General features: G+C 36.9%; 1 protein-coding gene across 1 annotated transcript in view; it reads right to left on the bottom strand.

The window, feature by feature from the left end:
- Window positions 1–8,971, bottom strand: part of VWDE (von Willebrand factor D and EGF domains) — an 89,981-nt gene extending 81,010 nt beyond the window's left edge. Inside the window, 1 exon segment of the mRNA XM_086398073.1 lies at window positions 8,890–8,971. Within this exon segment, the coding sequence (XP_086254199.1) occupies window positions 8,890–8,956 (67 nt within the window). The 5' untranslated portion in view covers window positions 8,957–8,971.
- Window positions 8,972–21,150: the final 12,179 nt, after the last annotated feature.

Here is a 21,150-nt window from a genome sequence, read left to right as displayed (position 1 = left end):
TGTTCATTGGAAGGACTGATGTTGCAGCTGAAACTCCAATATTTTGGCCACCTGATGCAAAGAGCTGAATTTTTTGAAAAGACCCTGATGTTGGGAAAGATTTAAGGTGGAAGGAGAAGGGGACAACAGAGGATGCAATGTTTGGATGGCATCAGCGACTCAATGGACATGAGTTTGGGTAAAGTCCAGGAGTTGGTGATGGACAAGGAGGCCTGTTGTACTGCGGTTCATGAGGTCACAAAGAGTCGGACATGAGTGAGCGACTGAACTGCCTAACACAGATCAAACTCGTATCCCCTGCATTGGAAGCATGGATCTTAATCCCTGGACCTCCAAGGGAGTCCCTAATTTCATTTAATTTGGGCAAGGGCTTCCCTAGTGGCTCAGTGGTAGATAATTTGCCTGCAATCCAGGAGATACAGTTTCGAACCCTGGATCAGGAAGATCCCCTGGAGAAGAAAATGGCAACTCACTCTAGTATTCTTGCCAGAGGAGCTTCTCAGGCTATAGTCCCTGGGGGTGCAAAGAGTCGGGCACAACTTAGCCACTAAAGAACAAAATTGCTGATTGCTTTGTGTCAAGATTTGTTTATTCCTACAATTGGGTCTTCCGGGTTTGAATGCCATAACTGACACTCCATGACCTGCTTTCTGTCACAGTAGCCACGTTTGCCCCCAAATCCCATCTCTGCCAGGTCCTGAAATGCAGCAAACTAATCTAATCTTTTAACACTAGTATAATTTTTATAAAATGCCCTCATACTAAAGTTTCTTGCATTTTTTTTCTAGTGCAGAAAAAAATATAAAGTTTTAAAATTTTATTCATTTTTAAATATAAAAGTATTGAAGTTGATTTTCATTTCTAAGCACAGGAAAATGAATGAGGTGGGGGGGAACGGTTTCGAAGGAAATACAAGAGAAGAAAATGGAGGAAGAGCTAGTTCTGTAGCTTTTTAGGAAAGCCATTTTCTGAGCAGAGGTTGTCTTGGAAGATACTTTTTCTGTCAAATCCGCAGAGAGAGAACATAAAGTGCCTCTTCCCAGCAAGAAGAGAGAAGAGAAAGCAAAGAAAACAGTTATCCTGGAAATATAGCTCTAGTTTGAGGCTCTTGTCTCTTATATAACGAGAAACACATGAAACTGCCTTTATTTGGAGTATCTTATTTACACTGCTGCTGCTAAGTCACTTCAGTCGTGTCCGACTGTGCGACCCCATGGATGGCAGCCCACCAGGCTCCCCTGTCCCTGGGATTCTCCAGGCAAGAACACTGGAGTGGGTTGCTATTTCCTTCTCCAATGCGTGAAAGTGAAGTTGCTCAGTCGTGTCAGACACTTAGCGACCCCATGGACTGCAGCCCACCAGGCTCCTCCGTCCATGGGATTTTCCAGGCAAGAGTACTGGAGTGGGGTGCCATTGCCTTCTCCATCTTATTTACACAGAAGGCAGAAAATCTCCCAACGTTGGGTATTCTATTTGTTCAAGGAAAACACTACGGTAAAGACAGTATCTTTGAAATAGAAAAGGGGAGGAAAAATTTAACTATTATTAAAGTATCTCACTATGGCAAAAGTCTATCTAACTGAATAAAACTCTCAAATACTTACTACATAACCTAAGGTTAGAGTGTTGATAAATATCAGTTTCCAAACAAAACAAGGAGCACAATAAACTAGAGATATTAATTTGTATGTCAGTCTCACAAGTGTAGCTTATAAAATTTTTTGCTTTTATTTTGTTTGTAGTTATAGCAATTAAACTGGAAAAAAAAAAGGTATTGTTTTGCAAGATAAAAGATCTCCCTAAAGAATTTTTTTCAGTAAAAGATTTTCGGAATGACCACAAAATGTTCTTTTTCCTTTTGTCTGTCGTTTCACCAGTTATAAATGTCCCCAAAGGCTCTAGTGACTTTGTCAATCTCAATTTGTCAACACTAGATACATATTTTATAAAATGTATGAGAGTAGAAGTCAGAGGATGTGCTGTCATTTGATTTAATTTTGAAATAATTCTAACTCCCTGTCATTATCAGAAGATTGCACATGGTTAGAAACCAAGGAAAATATTTAAAACGAGATTACTAGTGAGGTTTGTGTGAATTATTGAAATGTTTTCTCTGAGCTTATCTGGCAATAGAATTTTATCTTGGGGGAAAAGTCAGTAACTCCATATTTATTCTGTGCAATATTTCTTCTTGCTAAGGACTTCTGAAGTTCTCACATTTCCTTTGATTTTGCTGCTTAGAGTAACTGTTTCCTAATCCAAAACTAATGATGTCATAAATGTAGAAGCAATCACGTTATGACACTGACAGTACCAAAGAACCATATAATATTTGAACAGAAATTTTTTAATTTTCATTTGATATTTATTTTAGAGGAAAATTCTTAATTGTATAATTAATAATAGCTCATACTTTGTATTATTTATTTCACAATTTTCCCCTCCAAACCGACTTGTCACTCTTTAAATGTTCAAGGTCTCTGCAGAAAAAACTTAAGTCTTATTTGCAATGAACAAATGTCACTCTTAAAAACCTCATTGCAACCTTAACTCTAGAAGGGAGCATAGTTAACTGTGGCTGGTTCGGGCTGCCATTTGGGAATCAGAAAGTCTAGCTCCTCAAAGTACTAAAAGAATAACTCTACAAGCATATCTAACTCATAAGACAGTTTCATGACATGAATGATGTGTGAAGCTTTCTAGCAAATGTACAATATAACATTTTTCCCTTAAAACAAAAGTACATATAAATACACATTAAAACTTACATTTCTATCTATTTTGTCTTCTCAAAGGGATTTAAAGAAGCTAGGTAGTATATAATAGAATCTGCAATATTCGGGTTTCAAATACTTTGGGAAAACATGCCAAGTTATAAATAATAGATATATAATGATCCAATATATAAATAGTTTTCTAGTTTTGTTTGTAGATATAAGTAACCTGTATTATGTTAATATATTGGTTAATACAATGGCTAAGACTAGCTTACTTACTAATTCATAACTGGGTGACAGACAAATATGGTAAGAAATTAAATTATTTTATTTTTAATAGATAAATATATTTATATGCCTAAAGACAGGCATTTCATAATATCTGAATTTATAATTAGAAAAACTTTGGTATACTGGAGAAGAAAATGGCAACCCACTCCAGTATTCTTTGGAAATTCCATGGACAGAGGAGCCTGGTGGGCTATATACTCCATGGGGTTGCAAAGAGTAGGACATGACTTAGCGACTGAGCGTATTGCTCAACAGGAATTTCAAATATTTGTGAATTAAAAAAAAAAATTATATAGCTTTCCCAAGGATGTGGGAAAGAGAAAAACCACTGTTCAGCTTCAAATTCAATGAGAAATAAAAAGTTAATATTAAGTTAATAATATTAAAAGTTAATATTAAGCTTCTAATATTCAAAATTGTATTATGGATTCTACAATGACACAAAAGCATGAAAAGCAAGGTCAAATAGAGAGGTGATGAATCTGCTAAATCTCTTTACTTTGTCCTCCTTTATATATTAAAAGTTATATAATCTTTTAATTATGAAGATAATACAATAGATAATTTGTATGAAGATAATACAAATAGATTGAAAGTAAAAGAATGAAAAATAACATCAGGCAAACAGGAACCACAATAAAACTGGACTGGCATACTAATATAAGACAAAGCTATTTTAAAATTAAAAACAAGTTACTAGAGATACAGAGAGACATTTTATAACTATAAAAGTTTCAATTCACGAGAAAGATATTATAAACATACAGACACCCAATAACAGAGCAGAAAAATACATGAAGCAAAATCTGACAGAAACAAAGAAAAACAAATACTTACTTCAAAGGCAATAGTTGGGACTTTAATACCCCACTTTCAACATGAATAGAAAAATAGGCAGAAGATCATAAATGAAAAAGAGCCGGAACAACACGCTTTAAACCAGCGTGACCTAACAGACATCTATAGAACACTGTGCCCAACGATGGAAGAATATACATTTTTCTGAAAAGCACATGGAACGTTTTCCAGGATGGACAATACATTCGACCCTAAGACAAACCTCAATAAATTTGAAAAGACAAAATCATACCAAATATGTTGTCTAACTGTAATAGAATGAATATATGTCAACAGCTGAAAGAAATTTAAGTAGCTAACAAATATGTGGAAATTAAACAACTAGAAAATCAAGAGGTAAAAGAAATGAAAATGGGAATAAGAAAATACATTGAAAAGAATGAAAATAAAGATACAACACACCAAAATTTGTGAGATGCTGCTGAAGTAGTGCTTAGAGGAAAATTATATTAAAAAAGAAAAGATCCCAATATAATCAACTAACCTTTCACCTGAAGATTTTTTAAAAAGAGCACACTAAATCTAATGGAAAAAAGAAAGAAATTTGAAAGACTAAAGAAGAAATTAATGAAACAGAATAGAAAAACAATGGAGAAAATCAGTGAAAACAAAAGATGTTTAAAAAAAAATTCAAAGTTGATATAGTTCTAGAGTTGTCAAGGAAAAAGGAGAGAAAACTCACTTGCTAGAATTAGAAATGAAACAGGGCACACAACTACAAAGCTTATTAAGCAATACTATTACAGTTGCATGCTAATACATTATACAGCCTTTATATAATTAACAAATTTCTGAAAAGATACAAAGTATAAAACTGACTCAAGAAAATAGCAATCCATATAGATTTATATGATGTGAAAAGATTGAATTGGTAAAAAGAGAAGACTCAAATATCGAGAAAGAAAAGGCCAGGTCTAGATGGTATCAATGCTCAATTCTACCAAACATTCAAAAAATAATATCAATTCTTCATAAACATTTCCAAAAACTAGAAAGAGATGGAATACTTTCAGACTCATTCTATGAGCCCAGTATTACCCTGATATCAAAGCCAAAAAAAAAAAAAGATATCACAAGAAAAAAAAGCACAAAATATGAGGACTCACATTTTCTCATTTCAAAATTCACTGCAAAGCTACCATAAACAGCACAGTGTAGTGGCGGCACAAGGAGAGGCACAGGCTGGTAAAGAAAACTAACAGTCCAGAAATAAACCCACGTACCTAAGGGACAGATGACAGTTTTTTCAACAAAACTGAAGAGCCACATGCCCAAAAGTGAAATTGGACTCTCTGGTTATACCACACGTGCTAAGTCACTTCAGTCATGTCCGACTCTCTGCGACCCCATAGACGGCAGCCCACCAGACTCCCCCGTCCCTGGGATTCTCCAGGCAAGAACACTGGAGTGGGTTACCATTTCCTTCTCCAATGCATGAAAGTGAAAAGTGAAAGTGAAGTCGCTCAGTCATGTCCCACTGGTTATACCATATACAAAAAATAATTCCAAATTAATCAAAGACCAAAATATAAGAACTGAATGTTAAGACTTAGGACAAAAATCTTAGGGTAAATCTTCATGACATTAGATTTGGCTATGGATTTCAAGATATGATAAAAAAGCACAGGAAACAAAGGACAGGCACACAAGGACTTGCATGCTTCAAAGGACATGAGCAAGAAAGTGAAAAGCCACAGAATGGGAGAAAACAACTGCAAATCCACATAACTACTAAGAAATCTGTACCTAGACTATACAAAAACTCACACAACTCAACAAAAAGGCCAACAACCCAATAAAAACATTGGTAGAGGATTTGAGTAGGTATTTCTCCAAAGAAGATATGCAGATGTTCAAGCACATGAAAAAAGATGCTTGGACATCATTAGCCACCAGAGAAATGCAAATCAAAGCACAGTAAGACATCATTTCACATCCACTAGAATTGTCAGAATCAAAATTTCAGATAATAACCAGTGCTGATGAGACTGTGAATACATTAAAACCTTCATATACTGCTGCAGGGATGAAAAACAGTGCAGTCACTTTGGAAAAGTAATTTGGCTATTCCTGATATGGTTAAGCACAGAGTTACCCTATGATCCAATAACTCCACTCCTAGGTATATTTCTAAAAGAAATGAAGATGTGTCCATAAAAAAGCCTATACCCAGATATTTATAGCAGCACTATTTACATTAGCCACAAGGTGGAAACAACCCAAATGTTCATCAACTGATTAATTTATATACAAAACATGGTATATGCTTACAGTGGAATATTATTCCATCACAAAAAGAAATTACTGACACATGTTAGAACATTATGAACCTTGAAAACATGCTAAATAAAAGAAGTCAATCTATTATATGACTCCATTTAGATAAAATATCCAGAATAGGCATATCTATAGAGCAGAAACCTATATGCAGGTCAGGAAGCAACAGTTAGAACTGGACATGGTCAAGAGACTGGTTCCAAATTGGAAAAGGAGTACATCAAGGCTGTATATTGTCTCCCTGCTTATTTAACTTATATGCAGAGTACATCATGAGAAACGCTGGGCTGGAAGAAGCACAAGCTGGAATCAAGATTGCTGGGAGAAATATCAGTAACCTCAGATATGCAGATGACACCACCCTTATGGCAGAAAGTGAAGAGGAACTAAAGAGCCTCTTGATGAAAGTGAAAGTGGAGAGTGAAAAAGTTGGCTTAAAGCTCAACATTCAAAAAACTAAGATCATGACATCTAGTCCCATCACTTCATGGCAAATAAATGGGGAAACAGTGGAAACAGTCACAGACTTTATTTTGGGGGGCTCCAAAATCACTACAGATGGTGACTGCAGCCATGAAATTAAAAGACGCTTACTCCTTGGAAGGAAAGTTATGACCAACCTAGATAGCATATTCAAAAGCAGAGACATTACTTTGCCAACAAAGGTCCGTCTAGTCAAGGCTATGGTTTTTCCAGTAGTCATGTATGGATGTGAGAGTTGGACTATGAAGAAAGCTGAGCACCAAAGAACTGATGCTTTTGAACTGTGGTGTTGGAGAAGACTCTTGAGAGTCCCTTGGACTGCAAAGAGATCCAACCAGTCCATCCTAAAGGAGATGGGTCCTGGGTGTTCATTGGAAGGATTGATGCTAAAGCTGAAACTCCAGTACTTTGGCTACCTCATGTGAAGAGTTGACTCATTGGAAAAGATCCTGATGCTGGGAGGGATTGGGGGCAGGAGAAGGGGACAACAGAGGATGAGATGGCTGGATGGCATCACTGACTTGATGCACATGAGTTTGGGTGAACTCCAGGAGTTGGTGATGGACAGGGAGGCCTGGTGTGCTGCGATTCATGGGGTCGCAAAGAGTCAGACACAACTGAGCATCTGAACTGAACTGAACTGAACTGAATAGAGCAGAAACTCTATAGATTAGTGATTGGTTAGGATTGGGAAGGTGGAGAGTTTGGAGGAGGGTATAATGGGAGTATAACTAGAGTAAAGTATTTCTTTTCAAGGTGATAAAAATGTTCTAAAACTCACTATAGTAATGGTTGCACATATTGTGAATATAAATAAACCCATAGATCATTTTATACCATAATAAACCACTGTACACTGTAAATGATTTGCATGGTATATGAACTATATCTTGGTAAAGCTATTTGAAAAAAAAGTATGTTACACTTGTCTCCCCTTTTATCTCTGCTATAGGACATAAATAAGTTTATCATAAACTTTATTTTCAACTTTACCACGCAAGGAGCTTAGAACATGGTAACGGTTAATATTCACCTTCAGAAGAGAGGTTGTGCGTGCTAAGTCGCTTCAGTCTTGTCCAACTCTTTGGGACCCCATGCACTGTAGCCCACCAGGCTTCTCTGTCCATGGGATTCTCCATGCAAGAATACTGGATGGGTTATTATAAAGGGCAAGAAGGGGTAATGTGGGCTATAGTAAACACTGAAGCAAACTCCTCTGTAAATATTGGTCATTTTTCTGGAAACATTGTCTAAATGTAAGAAGCACATATTAATATTTACATTTTATTACATGTATTCTGAACAGTTCTTAATGAAGATCTACTTAATGTGTAAGCAGCCAAATAAAGCATGGATCAATGATAGCTTGTTGTGGCCTATCATTTTCGGAAATACCTTAATTGGGTTCTAATATTCTTTTTACAATTTTTCATGGGAGAGTGCTTGCTCTCCCTGTTTTACAGAGCAAACTTACCTTAGTCAACTGGATGAAGAGCAACAAGCTGATAAAGTAAAATTATGCACTTATCATTTATAAATGTTCACCCAATCTTTGTTTTAAAAGCTGCAGATAATTTTACACTGATTAATTTCTGAAAAACATACGGAAACTTACAAGTAAGTTTTATTTAATGCTCCTATCTGTGCAAACACAAAACAATCAGGAAGGACAAACGAATGTTGTTTTAACTTACTGTATTTTAAACCAAGTGTTCTTTGTCCTGGATTAAAGTGATTTCTTCTCAGAGATCTATTTTACAGTAGCAAAACTGATTTTAACCGATATACGAAAGATATCATACACAAAACTTACTGAATTATTGTTAGGGTAAAATGTTAATTTATTATTTCCAGGGGTAGAGAAGAAGTGGTGTAGTTTGGAATTGAACTCCTTTTGGATTATTTCAAATCCAGTTGTCGCCTAGGACACCTGGAAGATTCAGCAAAAGTTTCTTACAGTAAATTAAAGGGACGTTAAGAAGCGGGTATCAGCAGGAAACAAAAGGACAAAAACGGAACGGAGGGTCTTAACAGCAGAAGGGAAGGCAACAATCCCTTGTACGCAAAGGAAAACTGACGAGCACCAAGGTTGTAAAGTGACCATTTCAAAGAGGGCGGAAGGATAGCGCGGAGGTCGGTATGGGACAGACTGGATGCGGCCGTGTAGATGCACAGGCACGCTCCACGCGTCGTCCGGGAAGTGAGCCCCCCTCCTCCAAAGGCCCAAGTGGCGCCCCTGAGCTCCCATCCGCCAGAGCCCTACCTGGCCAACCTTTCCCGGGGACCAAGAGCATCCACGCCAGCGTCAGCACCCAAACTCCGCCAAGCATCGCTGGCTGCCACAGGTGGGACAAAGACTTCACTAAGCCCTGGCCGTGGGTGCGGGCGAGAAGGTGCCACCGCAGCTCCTCCATCCTCCTATCACAAGACAGTCCGTTTCTGGTAGCCCTTCAGGGTCGTTGCGCGTCCTCGCTGTAGGACCCGGGGGTCCTTTCCAGTTATAACTCCGAGAGCCTGGTGGCTCCTCCTTCCCAAACCCCGCCCACCTGCCGGAAAACCACGCCCAACTTGTCCCCGGACACTACGGTGCGCCCCGCGGTGTCCTCGCTAAGGCTGCACCACCCTGGTTGCCAACAGCAGTCGTACTTTCAGGGAAAAGACTCCCAGGTTGTAAACTTGGAATCTCGCATCTCGCTGCTTTAGAATTTGGTAATCCCAGAAACTCTTCAGATGGACCTCCAAAAAAAAAAGTGCCTTGTAGGGGTCTGTTGGAAGAGGCAGTGCCCTTGAGTATACCCACAGGTGGGCTGTTTACCTGATAATCAGGTGTGCTGGTTTGTCCTAAAAGGTGCTTCTCAGAAGTTGCTCCTGCCACTTTAGGCCTCAGTGATGAATGATGGGAGCAGGAAGTACAGATTAATGTTTCACCATTAGTAGCTCTCTTCCTGTGTTTATATGGCAGGTTTTTCAGAAGCAAAGAGGAGAGCATTGAGATATTTAAATGAAACATTACTCTCATGGTTTTTCTCTGGTATTCTCACTTCTTGAGTCCTTTCATTCATCAGCTGGGGCTTCACCCTCAGAACCAGTACCTAAGGCGAAAGAAGACACTGGTCTACAGATGGTAGTCCAGGAGTTCTGGTGGGCATCAGGGTTCAGGCCATAGTTCCATCTATAGTTTTGGAAGATTGAAATGTGGACTATGCACAGTGATAGAGGCAGTAGGTGCCCAAATGAATAAAGAAGTTCTTTTAAAAATTGATTATAATTTTTTTGAAAGAAATTTCCATTTAAAAGTTTGAAACCGGTTTAAAACTTCAAGATGAGTATTCATCTTGGAAAAAAAAATTCTTAGTGCTGAACAAAACTTGTGTTTAGGCCTCTTTTACATGTAGAAGAAGCACCCAATCTTGTAAAAAAAATGAAACATAAGTTTCTGGTAGAGATGGACAGATGAGTTTCATCTTGAAGTCTAATCGCGGAAGAACAATTTGATGTGAGCAGGTTGAAAACCCAGAGATTTTTTAGTCTGCATCTTTTGTTTGAGCTTATCAGAGGCCTAATAACACTGGGACAGAAAAATAAACATTAAGTTTTCTCAATCTATTTGTGAAATTATCAGAAATGAAGTAATGATTATAGTCAGGATTAAATCATATCAGACCTTTTTGGTAAATTTATTGTCCAGCAATATCTATAGAGGGGCTTCCCTGGGAGCTCAGCAATAAAGAATCTGCCTGCAATGCAGGAGATTTGAGTTTGATCCCTAGGTAAGGAGATCTCCAGGAGAAGGAATGGCAACCCACTCCAGTATTCTTGCCTGGGAAATCCCATGGACAGATGAACCTGGCGGGATACAATCCATGGGATCTCAAAAGAGTTGGACATGACACAGTGACCAACACAACAAAATCTGTAAAAATGCAATCAACTTTTATACTTTTCCTGGAAGACACCATCACTTACATAACTTTCAGCAAACCCAGGGCATAAAAATTTAAAGCAAAATGGGTCTCATTTTTCCTTTCACTTTTGATTGATGAATACCAGTTTATGAGTTTACAGTAGATCTGTAACAGAGAATAAAATTTCCTCCACACTAGTGAGTTAAGTGGAAAAAGCTGAAAATAACTTAGTTGTTTTCAATGGAAAATTCATCTATACTGACTTAAGTCTGCAAAAATAGGCTGAATAAAAACCAGTTACAGTACTGTGGGGAAAAACAAAAGGTAATAAAAAGCATGTTTTAACATACATTATTTAGTGAGGTTCATAAAAAATTTGGTTAATATTCATATTAATTTTTTTATTTTTGAAAAAGAGAATAACCAATGGAGGCATGGTACTGTAAATACCAGTGGTATATGTAAAATGCACTGTGTAAAATATCACTGAGAGAAATAATACAGAATGCCTGTATGGAGGATAAAGGGAAGCCAAGAGCTAATAAGTACTTAGTACAACTTAAGTGAAAAGAAAAGTTTTTCTTTTTTCTATCAAGAAAAAATTTCAGACAATAATGTCCTGGAAAAAGGAAACAACTCAGTTCTTTTCAGGTTCATTTGCAAAATGATGCTGAACTTATATGGGCAAAACCTCCAAATTCAGGGGACAAAAGGACACTGATAAGTGCACAAATCCTGAGGTCAGGACACCTAGGTTCTAAGCCTAGATCTGCTACCTGTTTACTAACTGTTACCTTGGATGGCCACTTAACTCCTCTGAACCTCATTTTTTTTGTACAGTGAGATTGATGGTACTAAAACCCACCCCATAGAGTTTAAGAAACAGTAGTTTAAGTATATGTGGCGGTGGGAGCGGAGGAAGAGAGGCCTGGAGAGAGCACTTAGGTAGTGTGTGACACAAGGTAGCTAACATGAAATATATATAATAGTTTGCAGATAATAAAACCAAGATGCAATATCACATAATTATACTTTTCCTTTTATCTTTTTATTATAACATTATTTTTCAGAGTTATCCTCTTACAGTGCTGAGTATAATTTGGAGGAACCTTATTGAAAAATGCACATTTGCATAATACATGAATTCTTTGGCCCATGTAAGTTCTACTAAATGAGAGAACCTGGCTTTCACGTAGACACATGTTTTTTTTTTTTTTTTTTTCCCCTGGCGGGGGGAGGAAAAGTTTGATAGAAATGGCGTTGGAGAAGAGAATAGCATGAGCAGACCAATTTTTGAGCTTTGCAAATTAGTCTTGAGGCTCTGGCACAGAGTTTATATTCTGGAGGCATTGCTTCCAGACACAGAAACTAAATGGGACAGACATTTCATTCCCAGCAACAGTAAATACCTTTTTCTTAATGAGGAGTCAGCTGGAAACTTGACATATTAAAAACAGTTCATTGAGAGCAACCATTAACTGTGACTTTTGTAATGTGTATTGTAGCATGCCTCTAGGAAACAATGTAAATAAGCTAAGAGCTGGGAGCTGCATGCCTGGCATGAGAGCTTATTTTAGGAATGAATCTACATCCATGGTCATAGCAATTACATTTTTCACAGTAGCTAAAGCATGGATTAAACACAAGTGTCCATTGATGTATGAATGGTAAGCTAAATGTAGTATATATTAATATGTACAATACAGTATTATTCAGCTTTAAAAAGGACATTCTGACAATAAAGTTTGCTAAGTGAAAGATGCCAGACACAAAAGGACAAATACTACATGTTTCCACTTATATGAGGTAACTACAGTAGACAAGTTCACAGAGACAGAAAGTAGAATGGAGGTTGCCAGAAGCTGGGGGAAGGGGAGAGGGCAATGGGGAGTTATTGTTTAATGAGAACAAAGTTTGAGTTTGGGAAGATGAAAACGTTTTGGAGATGGATGATAGTGATGGTTGCAGAACAACGTGAATATACTTATTGCTACTGAGTTATACATTTAAAATGGTTAAAATGGTAAATTTATGTTATATATATTTTGTCACAATAGAAAAAAGTAACAGAATAAGCTAAAGAAATCTTGAGAAAAAAGGACAAAGCAGGAGGTCCTATGTGCCTTGGCTTCAGACTATACTACAAAGCTACAGTAAACAAAAGAGCATGGTACAGGCACAAAAACAGATAAAAATCAATGAAACAGAATAGAGGGCCCAGAAAGAAACTCATGCACTTATGGTCAGTTAATCTACAACAAAGTGGGTAAGAATATACAATGGAAAAAGACAGTCTCTTCAAATAAGTGGTGCTGGGAAAATTAGACAGCTACATGTAAAAGAATAAATTTAGAACATTTTATCACACCATATACAAAATAAATTAAAAAGGATTAAAGACCTAAATGTAAAATCTGGAACCATAAAACTCCTAGAAGAGAATGTAGGCAGAACCCCCTTTAAATCATAATAATATTTTATTATCATAATAAATCATAGTAATATTTTTGGGGGGCCTGTCTGCATGCTTAGTTGCTTTAGTCGTGTCTGATTCTGTGTGACCCTGTGGACTGTAGCCTGTCAGGTTCCTCTGTCTACTAAGGGAAAACAAACAAATGAACCTAGTTAAATGTAAAAGCTTTGCACAGCAAAGAAACCATCAAAAAAACCCCAAAAGACAACCTACTTGGGAGAAAATATTTGCAAATGAAATGATAGATAAGGAATAAATATCCAAACTATATAAAGAGCTCATACAACTCAATACCAAAAAAACAAATAATCTGATTTTTAAAATAGGCAGATAAACTGAATAGTGGAAACAGTAACAGATTTTATTTTCTTGGGCTCCAAAATCACTGTGGACAGTGACTGCAGCCATGAAATTAAAAGATGCTTGCTCCTTGGAAGGAAAGCTATAACAAATTTAGACAAAATATTAAAAAGCAGAAACATCACTTTGTCAACAATGGTCCATCAATACAGTCAAAGCTCTGGTTTTTCCAGTAGTCATGTACGATGTGAGAATTGGACCATAAAGAAGGCTGAGCACTGAAGAATTGATGCTTTCAAATTATGATGCTAGAAAAGACTCCTGAGAGTCCCTTGGACAGCAAGGAAATCAAACTAGTCAATCCTAAAGGAAATCAACCCTGAATATTCATTGGAAGGACTGATGCTGAAGCTGAAGCTCTAATACCTTAGCCACCTGATGTGAAGAGCTGACTCTTTGGAAAAGACCCTAATGCTGGGAAAGACAGAAGGCAAAATGAGGAGAGGGCAGCAAAGGGTACAATGGTTAGATAGCAGCACTGACTCAATGGATATGAATTTGAGCAAACCCCAGGACATGGTGAAAGACAGGGAAGCCTGGCATGCTGTAGTCCATGAGGTTGCAAAGAGTCAGACATGACTTAGTGACTAAACAACAACAACCTGAACAGACGTTTTTCCAAAGACTATATACAGATGGACAAAAGGCACACGAAAAGATGCTCAACAACATCTCTAGTCATAAGAGAAATGGAAATCAAAATCATAATAAGATGGCACATCACACCCATCAGAATGCCTACCATCAAAAAGTCTCAAATAACAAATTTGCTAAGGATGTGAAGAAAAGGGAACCTTAGTACACTGTTGATAGGAATGTAAATTGGTGCAGTCACTATGCAAAACAGTATGGAGGTTCCTCAAAAAAATAAAAATAGAACAATCATATGACCTAGCAATTCAACTCCTGGGCATATATCTGAAGAAAACAAAAACACTAATTTGAAAAAGTACATGCAGCTCAATGTTTATAGCAGCATTATTCACAATTGGCAAGACATAGAAGCAACCTAATTGTCCATCAACATAGAAATGTAAAAAGATATATATCTATGTCCATGTAGATATATATAATGGAATATTACTCAGCCATAAAAAAGAATTAAATTCTGTCATTTGCAATAACATGGATGACCTAGAGGATAATATGCTTAATGAAATATGTCATTCAGAGCAAGACAAATACTGTATAATATCACTTATATGTGGAATTTTAAAAGTTAAATAAATGATTATAGCAAAACAGAAATAAACTCACAGATAAAGAAAAAAGAAAAAAAAAACTAGTGGTTATCAGTGGGGAGGAGGACAGGGAGAGGGACAAGACAGGAACAGGAGTTTAAGAGGTACAAACTACTATGTATAAGCTAAACCAGCAACAGGGATATATTGTACATATTGCAGGCAGATTCTTTACTGTCTGAGCCACCAAGGAAGCCTCTATCGTACAGCATAAGGAAATATAGCCATTATTTTGCTTCTCAGTCTTTTGACTAAGATGGTGACTGCAGCCATGAAATTAAAAGATGCTTACTCCTTGGAAGAAAAGTTATGACCAACCTAGATTGCATATTGAAAAGCAGAGACATTACTTTGCCAACAAAGGTCCGTCTAGTCAAGGTTATGGTTTTTCCTGTGGTCATGTATGGATGTGAGAGTTGGACTGTGAAGAAAGCTGAGCACTGAAGAATTGATGCTTTTCAACTGTGGTGTTGGAGAAGACTCTTGAGAGTCCCTTGGACTGCAAGGAGATCCAACCAGTCCATTCTGAAGGAGATCAGCCCTGGGATTTCTTTGGAAGGAATGATGCTAAAGCTGAAACTCCAGTACTTTGGCCACCTGATGTGAAGAGTTGACTCATTGGAAAAGACTCTGATGCTGGGAGGGATTGGGGGTAGGAGGAGAAGGGGACGACAGAGGATGAGATGGCTGGATGGCATCACTGACTCGATGGACGTGAGTCTGAGTGAACTCTGGGAGTTGGTGATGGACAGGGAGGCCTGGCGTGCTGTGATTCATGGGGTCGCAAAGAGTCGGACACGACTGAGTGACTGAACTGAACTGAAGTATAGTATTTGTTCTTATCAGTTTAATATGTTAACTTTAAATGGAGTATAATCTATAAAAATACTGAATCACTGTGGTGCGTACCTAAAACTAATATTGTACAACAACCATACTTGAATAAAAAGTAAATTAAGGTAAAATAAGAAGAATGAATCTTTAACCCATCAGCCAGAACGAAAGCCCTTCCTTTAAACATATCTCAATGTTATTGGTTTCAAGGAGGTTTCCTGGAAATGGTCAGTAGAGTTCAATATGGTTCAACCCCTTACTAATGGGCTGCACTGATAGCTCAGTTGATAACGAATCTGCCTGCAATGCAGGAGACCCTGGTTCAATTCCTAAGTCAGGAAGATCCCATGGAGAAGCTATAGGCTAACCACTCCAGTACTCTTGGGCTTCCGTTGTGGCTCAGCTGGTAAAGAATCCCCCTGCAATGCAGGAGACCTGGGTTCAATCCCTGGGTTGGGAAGATCCCCTGGAGAAGGGAAAGGCTACCCACTCCAATATTCTGGCCTGGAGAATTCTATGGACTGAATAGTCCATGGGGTCACAAAGAGACATGACTGAGGGACTTTCACTTTCAACCCCTGACTGAGTTTACTTTTAATAGAAATTCATATAGAAATGACAACCTGATTACATATCAGTCAACCATACAAAATCACATAGACTGCAACATGTGACCATGTCTTAGTACCTAAGCAGTTTTCCTTTTAATTCAGCATATTTTACAGAAGAGTGATAAATTACTACTTTTCAAAGATTTTGTTTCTGTTATTTGTATATAAAAAAACAACTTTATTTTCTATTTTTTTCTTTTCCACTTTCATTGAAACATAGTTGACATACAGCACTGTATAAATTTAAGGTAGATAGCATAGTGATGTGATTTACATACCTCATGAAATGATTCTCAGGGTAAGTTTAGTGAACATCCATCAACTCATGTAGATACAAAATAAAAGAAAAAGAAGTATTTTCCTTGTGATGAAAACTCAGGATTTACACTCTTAACAACTTTTGTATATAACATACAGCAGTGTTAATTGTATTTATCATCTTGTATGTTACATCCCTGCTGCTGCTGCTGCTAAGTCGCTTCAGTCGTGTCCGACTCTGTGCGACCCCATAGACAGCAGCCCAACAGGCTCCCCCGTCCCTGGGATTCTCCAGGCAAGAACACTGGAGTGGGTTGCCGTTTCCTTCTCCAATGCTTGAAAGTGAAAAGTGAAAGTGAAGTCTCTCAGTAGTGTCTGACTCCTAGCGACCCTATGGACTGCAGCCCACTAGGCTCCTCCATCCATGGGATTTTCCAGGCAAGAGTACTGGAGTGGGGTGCCATTGCCTTCTCCAGTTACATCCCTAGTACTTACCTATTTTATAACTGGAAATTTGTATTTTTGACTGTCTTCATCCAATTCCCAATTCCCCCATCCCCAGTCTCCAATAACCACAAATCTGATCTCTTTTTCTAAGCGTTTATTTCTTTGATTGTTTGACATATTGGTATAATTGACCTACATTATGTTAGTTTCTGGTATACAACAATAAGAGCAGCTTTTAGAAAAATCATTATTTTAATACAAAAATTAACTTGTTTAAACTTACTATCTTCCACAATGTGGTTTAAAAATGAGACTAGAGTACTAAAGTTACTTTAAATGGAGTAGGGAAAGGTATGTTTTCCCTGTCAATAGCCATTCATATACATAAGCAATAATGCTCACATCTAAAGTATATATTATACAACACCTTTATAATTGACATGTCTGGTTAGTGTCATGATTATACTTGAATAGTGTTTAGATTCTTCTAGAAGACTTAAAATGTTGTAGCAGATGGTAAAGCTATGTGACATTTCTGTTTTTGTTTATATGATTTATGTTGTCATCCTTTTCTAAATCCCAAAGCATTTTGAGCCTCACAATTATAATTTGTAATATGTAATTAGTTAAATTCTTTAACTCCAGAAGGAATGCTTGATAATATTGGAGCAGTAATTCCATTATTTAGGAAATGGATAGATTTACGAAGGAACCTAATAGATGTCAGAATATAACATTCACACTAGTCCAATTTGAAATAAGCTGGATTTTTATAAGATACAAACTCATTTTTTAAAATAGTTTTATTGAGATGTATTGTTAATTTACATAAAATTGACCTGTTTTTATAGTGCATAATTCAATGCATGTTAGCATATTTACAGAGCTGTGCAAACATTATAGGCTTCCCTGATGGCTCAGATGGTAAAGCATTTGCCTGCAATGCAGGAGACCCGGCTTCGATCCCTGGGTCGGGAAGATCCCCTAGAGAAGGAAATGGCAACCCACTCCAGTACTCTTGCCTATAAAATCCCATGGACAGAGGAGCCTGGTAGGTTACAGTTCATGGAATTACAAAGAGTCAGACGTGACAGAGCAACTTCACATGGTCACACGTTATAACAATCTAGTTTTAGAACATTTCTATCACTCTAAAGATAAATCTCATGCCAATTTATAGTCTTTCTCCATCTCCAGTCTCAAGCAACAACTAATCTCCCTTCTGTCTCTACATATTTTCTTTTTTTGGATATTCCATATAAATGGAATCATACATGTTCTTTTGTGACAGGCTTCACTTTTTGATATTATCTGTACTGTAGCTTTGTCAGTACCTTATGCCTTTTTATTGGCAAATAATATTCCATTGTATGAATACAGTATATTTTGCTTATCCATTTAGCAGTTGATGGGCATTTTGAGTTGTTTCTGCTTTGGGGTCATTGTGAATAATGTTGTTATTAACATTTGAGTAAGTCTTTGGGTGTACATGTAAAAATCCTCAAATGTTTTGATCAAACATTATGTTTTTTGTTTTTTCCATGACTCAATTTTGAAGCTTATTTAGCAGTTGTAACACTTAAAGCATGACTTAGAAAGGATTGTCTTGAAAATTTCAGTGCATTTCATTTGATCTTAGGTGAAGAAAAGTAAAACATCTTAAAGATTTGTTTGTACAAAATTGGGATGACAAATTTTGAAGTCAATTTGTAAAAGATTCTCAAACTTTTATGAATACTGCAAATGAAAATTACTGTCAACATTTTTGAAATTTTGAGCAACTTTTCTTCATGAATGGTTACTCTATTAGCAAGCCTCTTAGACTTCAAATAATGCTTAGACCCTTAAAAGAAAAACCAAAGACTTTAGTGTACTTAATTAAATTCCTGGATTTTCTGATATTTTAGGTTTCAGAAATTAAATTTTTCATGATGTGAAAAAAAGAACAAACATTACTGGATTAGACCAACCTTGATTCAAAGTTGGAATCTGATACTTTAAAAGCTGTATAACTTTGGGGAAGTTATTTAACAGTTAAGAGAATTAATTTATTGATTTCTAAAGTGAGGCCAATAATTCAATGACTACCTAAATAGAGAGGCATCCAAGAATCTCTACTTGATGGTCACATTCTTCCCCCTGATTTCCTAATGTTTGAATATGTTGACTATTGATTGCTGCTGATTGGATCAGGGAATCCCTGCTTGATGCACAGAAAGGGACTTAGCATCACAATTCTGCCCAACAGAAGGCTTCAAAACAGGCTCTGATTCTCTGAGCCCACATGTCCCCACCTTTACAGAATTTATTTTACCTTGTTTTTTTTTTACTGAAGTATAATTGCTTTACAATGTTTTGTTAGTTTCTGCTGTGCAACAGTTATATGTATTCATATATCCCCTCCCTCTTCAGCCTCCCTCCCATCCATCCTCACCCCAGTCCTCCCGGTCATCACAGAGCTGTGAGCTGAGCTCCCTGTGCCATACAGCAGCTTTCCACTAGCTGTCTGTTTTACACGTGGCAGTGTATATATGTCATTTGTCCTTTATAGAATTTCAATTCTTGACATGGGAAGTCAGCTGGTCTGAGAGCTACTGTATTGTACTGAGGAGGCTGAACAAGGTGAAGCAGTTCAATACAGCGGTTAAGATGATTTCTGGAATGAGAGCACATCATTTGAAAATCTGACTCTGCCCATTCCCATCTAGTAACTCTGGGTAAGATATTTCTCTTTACCCTTGTTTATCTGTAAAATGGGGTTAATAGTATTTGCCTAATAAAGTTACTTTGTGGATTAAACCAAACCATATATGTAAGGTCCTATCATACATGGCACTTAGAACATGTTCAACAAATGGCTGAGGCTTGGGCTGTTTTTAGTATTGTTATTTTTCATGCAGCTTATCAGTGCAATCTCATTACCTATATCCATTTACTGCAGGGGATAAGAAGATAAAATTAAAGGAAATTGTCAGGAAATTTAGAGATTGCCTATGGCCTTTGTAACTCCTCACTCTCTCTCTTTTCTCTTCTTCTCCCATACACCCCTTATAATTTAGCTAATACACCTCCAGCAAATTCCTCTTAACTTAAAGGCTGAGTAAGAATCTGCCTCCCACTATATTCCCTGTGACTACATTGTTACGTTGACATTAAGTCTGCTACTTAAACTATCTGGGAAAATATAACTAATATACTAGTGCTTATCATTGTGTTAGTATTAAAAATTAAGTATTTAGCATAATGCCTGTCAAATGCTAGAGAATTGACAGTACTACGTTCTGTATATTTCTATATTATTTATAAGCACAGTTACTGAGATATCTTATTCAGTTGTTTGTGACAGAGCAAATGTATCAATTAGAAATTTAGTGGAGAAGAACAGTGTCTTAAACATCACTTAACTCTAGCAAATTTATATACTAACTTAGTCCCAACTGAGCCAGAACCATTCTGCTCTATGGGTATCACCCAGATTTTTCTCTAGATTTTTGCAAACTTTTTCTATAGGGGGCAGATAGTAAATTCAGACAATTCAATCTCTGTTGAGACTACTTTTCTGTAATTATAGAGTAAAAACAGTCATAGACAATACATAAAGGATTGGGTATACCAGTGCTGAAACAAAACTTTATCCACAAAAACTGACTGCCATCAGTCAGATTTGACCTGTGAGCCATAGTTTGCAGATCTTTCACAGGTAATGAAAAGATAGTATGTATTATTATTAATAACTCACATTGTTTATTTCTTCCTTAGTTTTAAAATGTATGACTTTTTTTGTTTTATAGAAACATTTTAAACCTTCTTAGAATTTCTGTATTTTCTTACCTGCACAATAATAAGAAAAGATATTCTAGTTAGAGCTGAATAAGAGTTACCTATTTTAGAGCTGGGAAAGTCATCAAGATGGATGGTTTTTAAGCTTATTTTAAGATAAATGATTTATTTTTAAAATAATGTGTATCAAAGTCTTTGATTAAAGGTTGCGTGGAAATCTTGGGGCCCTACCCACCAGCTCTGCACAGGATAGTTTGGGAAATAATGGCTTGAGGACAGGGTACATACTCAGATGTCAACAGAGGCAGAGCAGGGAATGTAAATGTGTGACAGTGGTTTAGTTCAAGACTACTGGTAGAGGTGGAGACTAGGGCATGAAAAGGAGTTGACCACATAGAGGGATGAGCTGCTACCACAAGCTGATTATTGTACTAACAAAATTTGGGCCTATTTTTCTTTTGGGGAGAGGGGCCTATTATGCTAGATGGTTTCTTTTCACAATAACCAAGCATTTTTCTTCTTTCATTCTTTTTTTCTTTTTAATACTTATGAACTATCTAATTTAAAAAGCCAATAACTAGTTAAAAACAAACAATAAAGAAAAATTCCTTGTCA

Source organism: Bos grunniens, chromosome 4 (genome assembly GCF_055505025.1).
Source record: "Bos grunniens cultivar Pamir isolate PY7600 chromosome 4, Bosgru_T2T1.0, whole genome shotgun sequence".
Lineage (NCBI taxonomy): Eukaryota > Metazoa > Chordata > Mammalia > Artiodactyla > Bovidae > Bos > Bos grunniens.
Note: the sequence above shows the minus strand (reverse complement) of the source record. Positions and strands in the feature narration are given on the sequence as shown.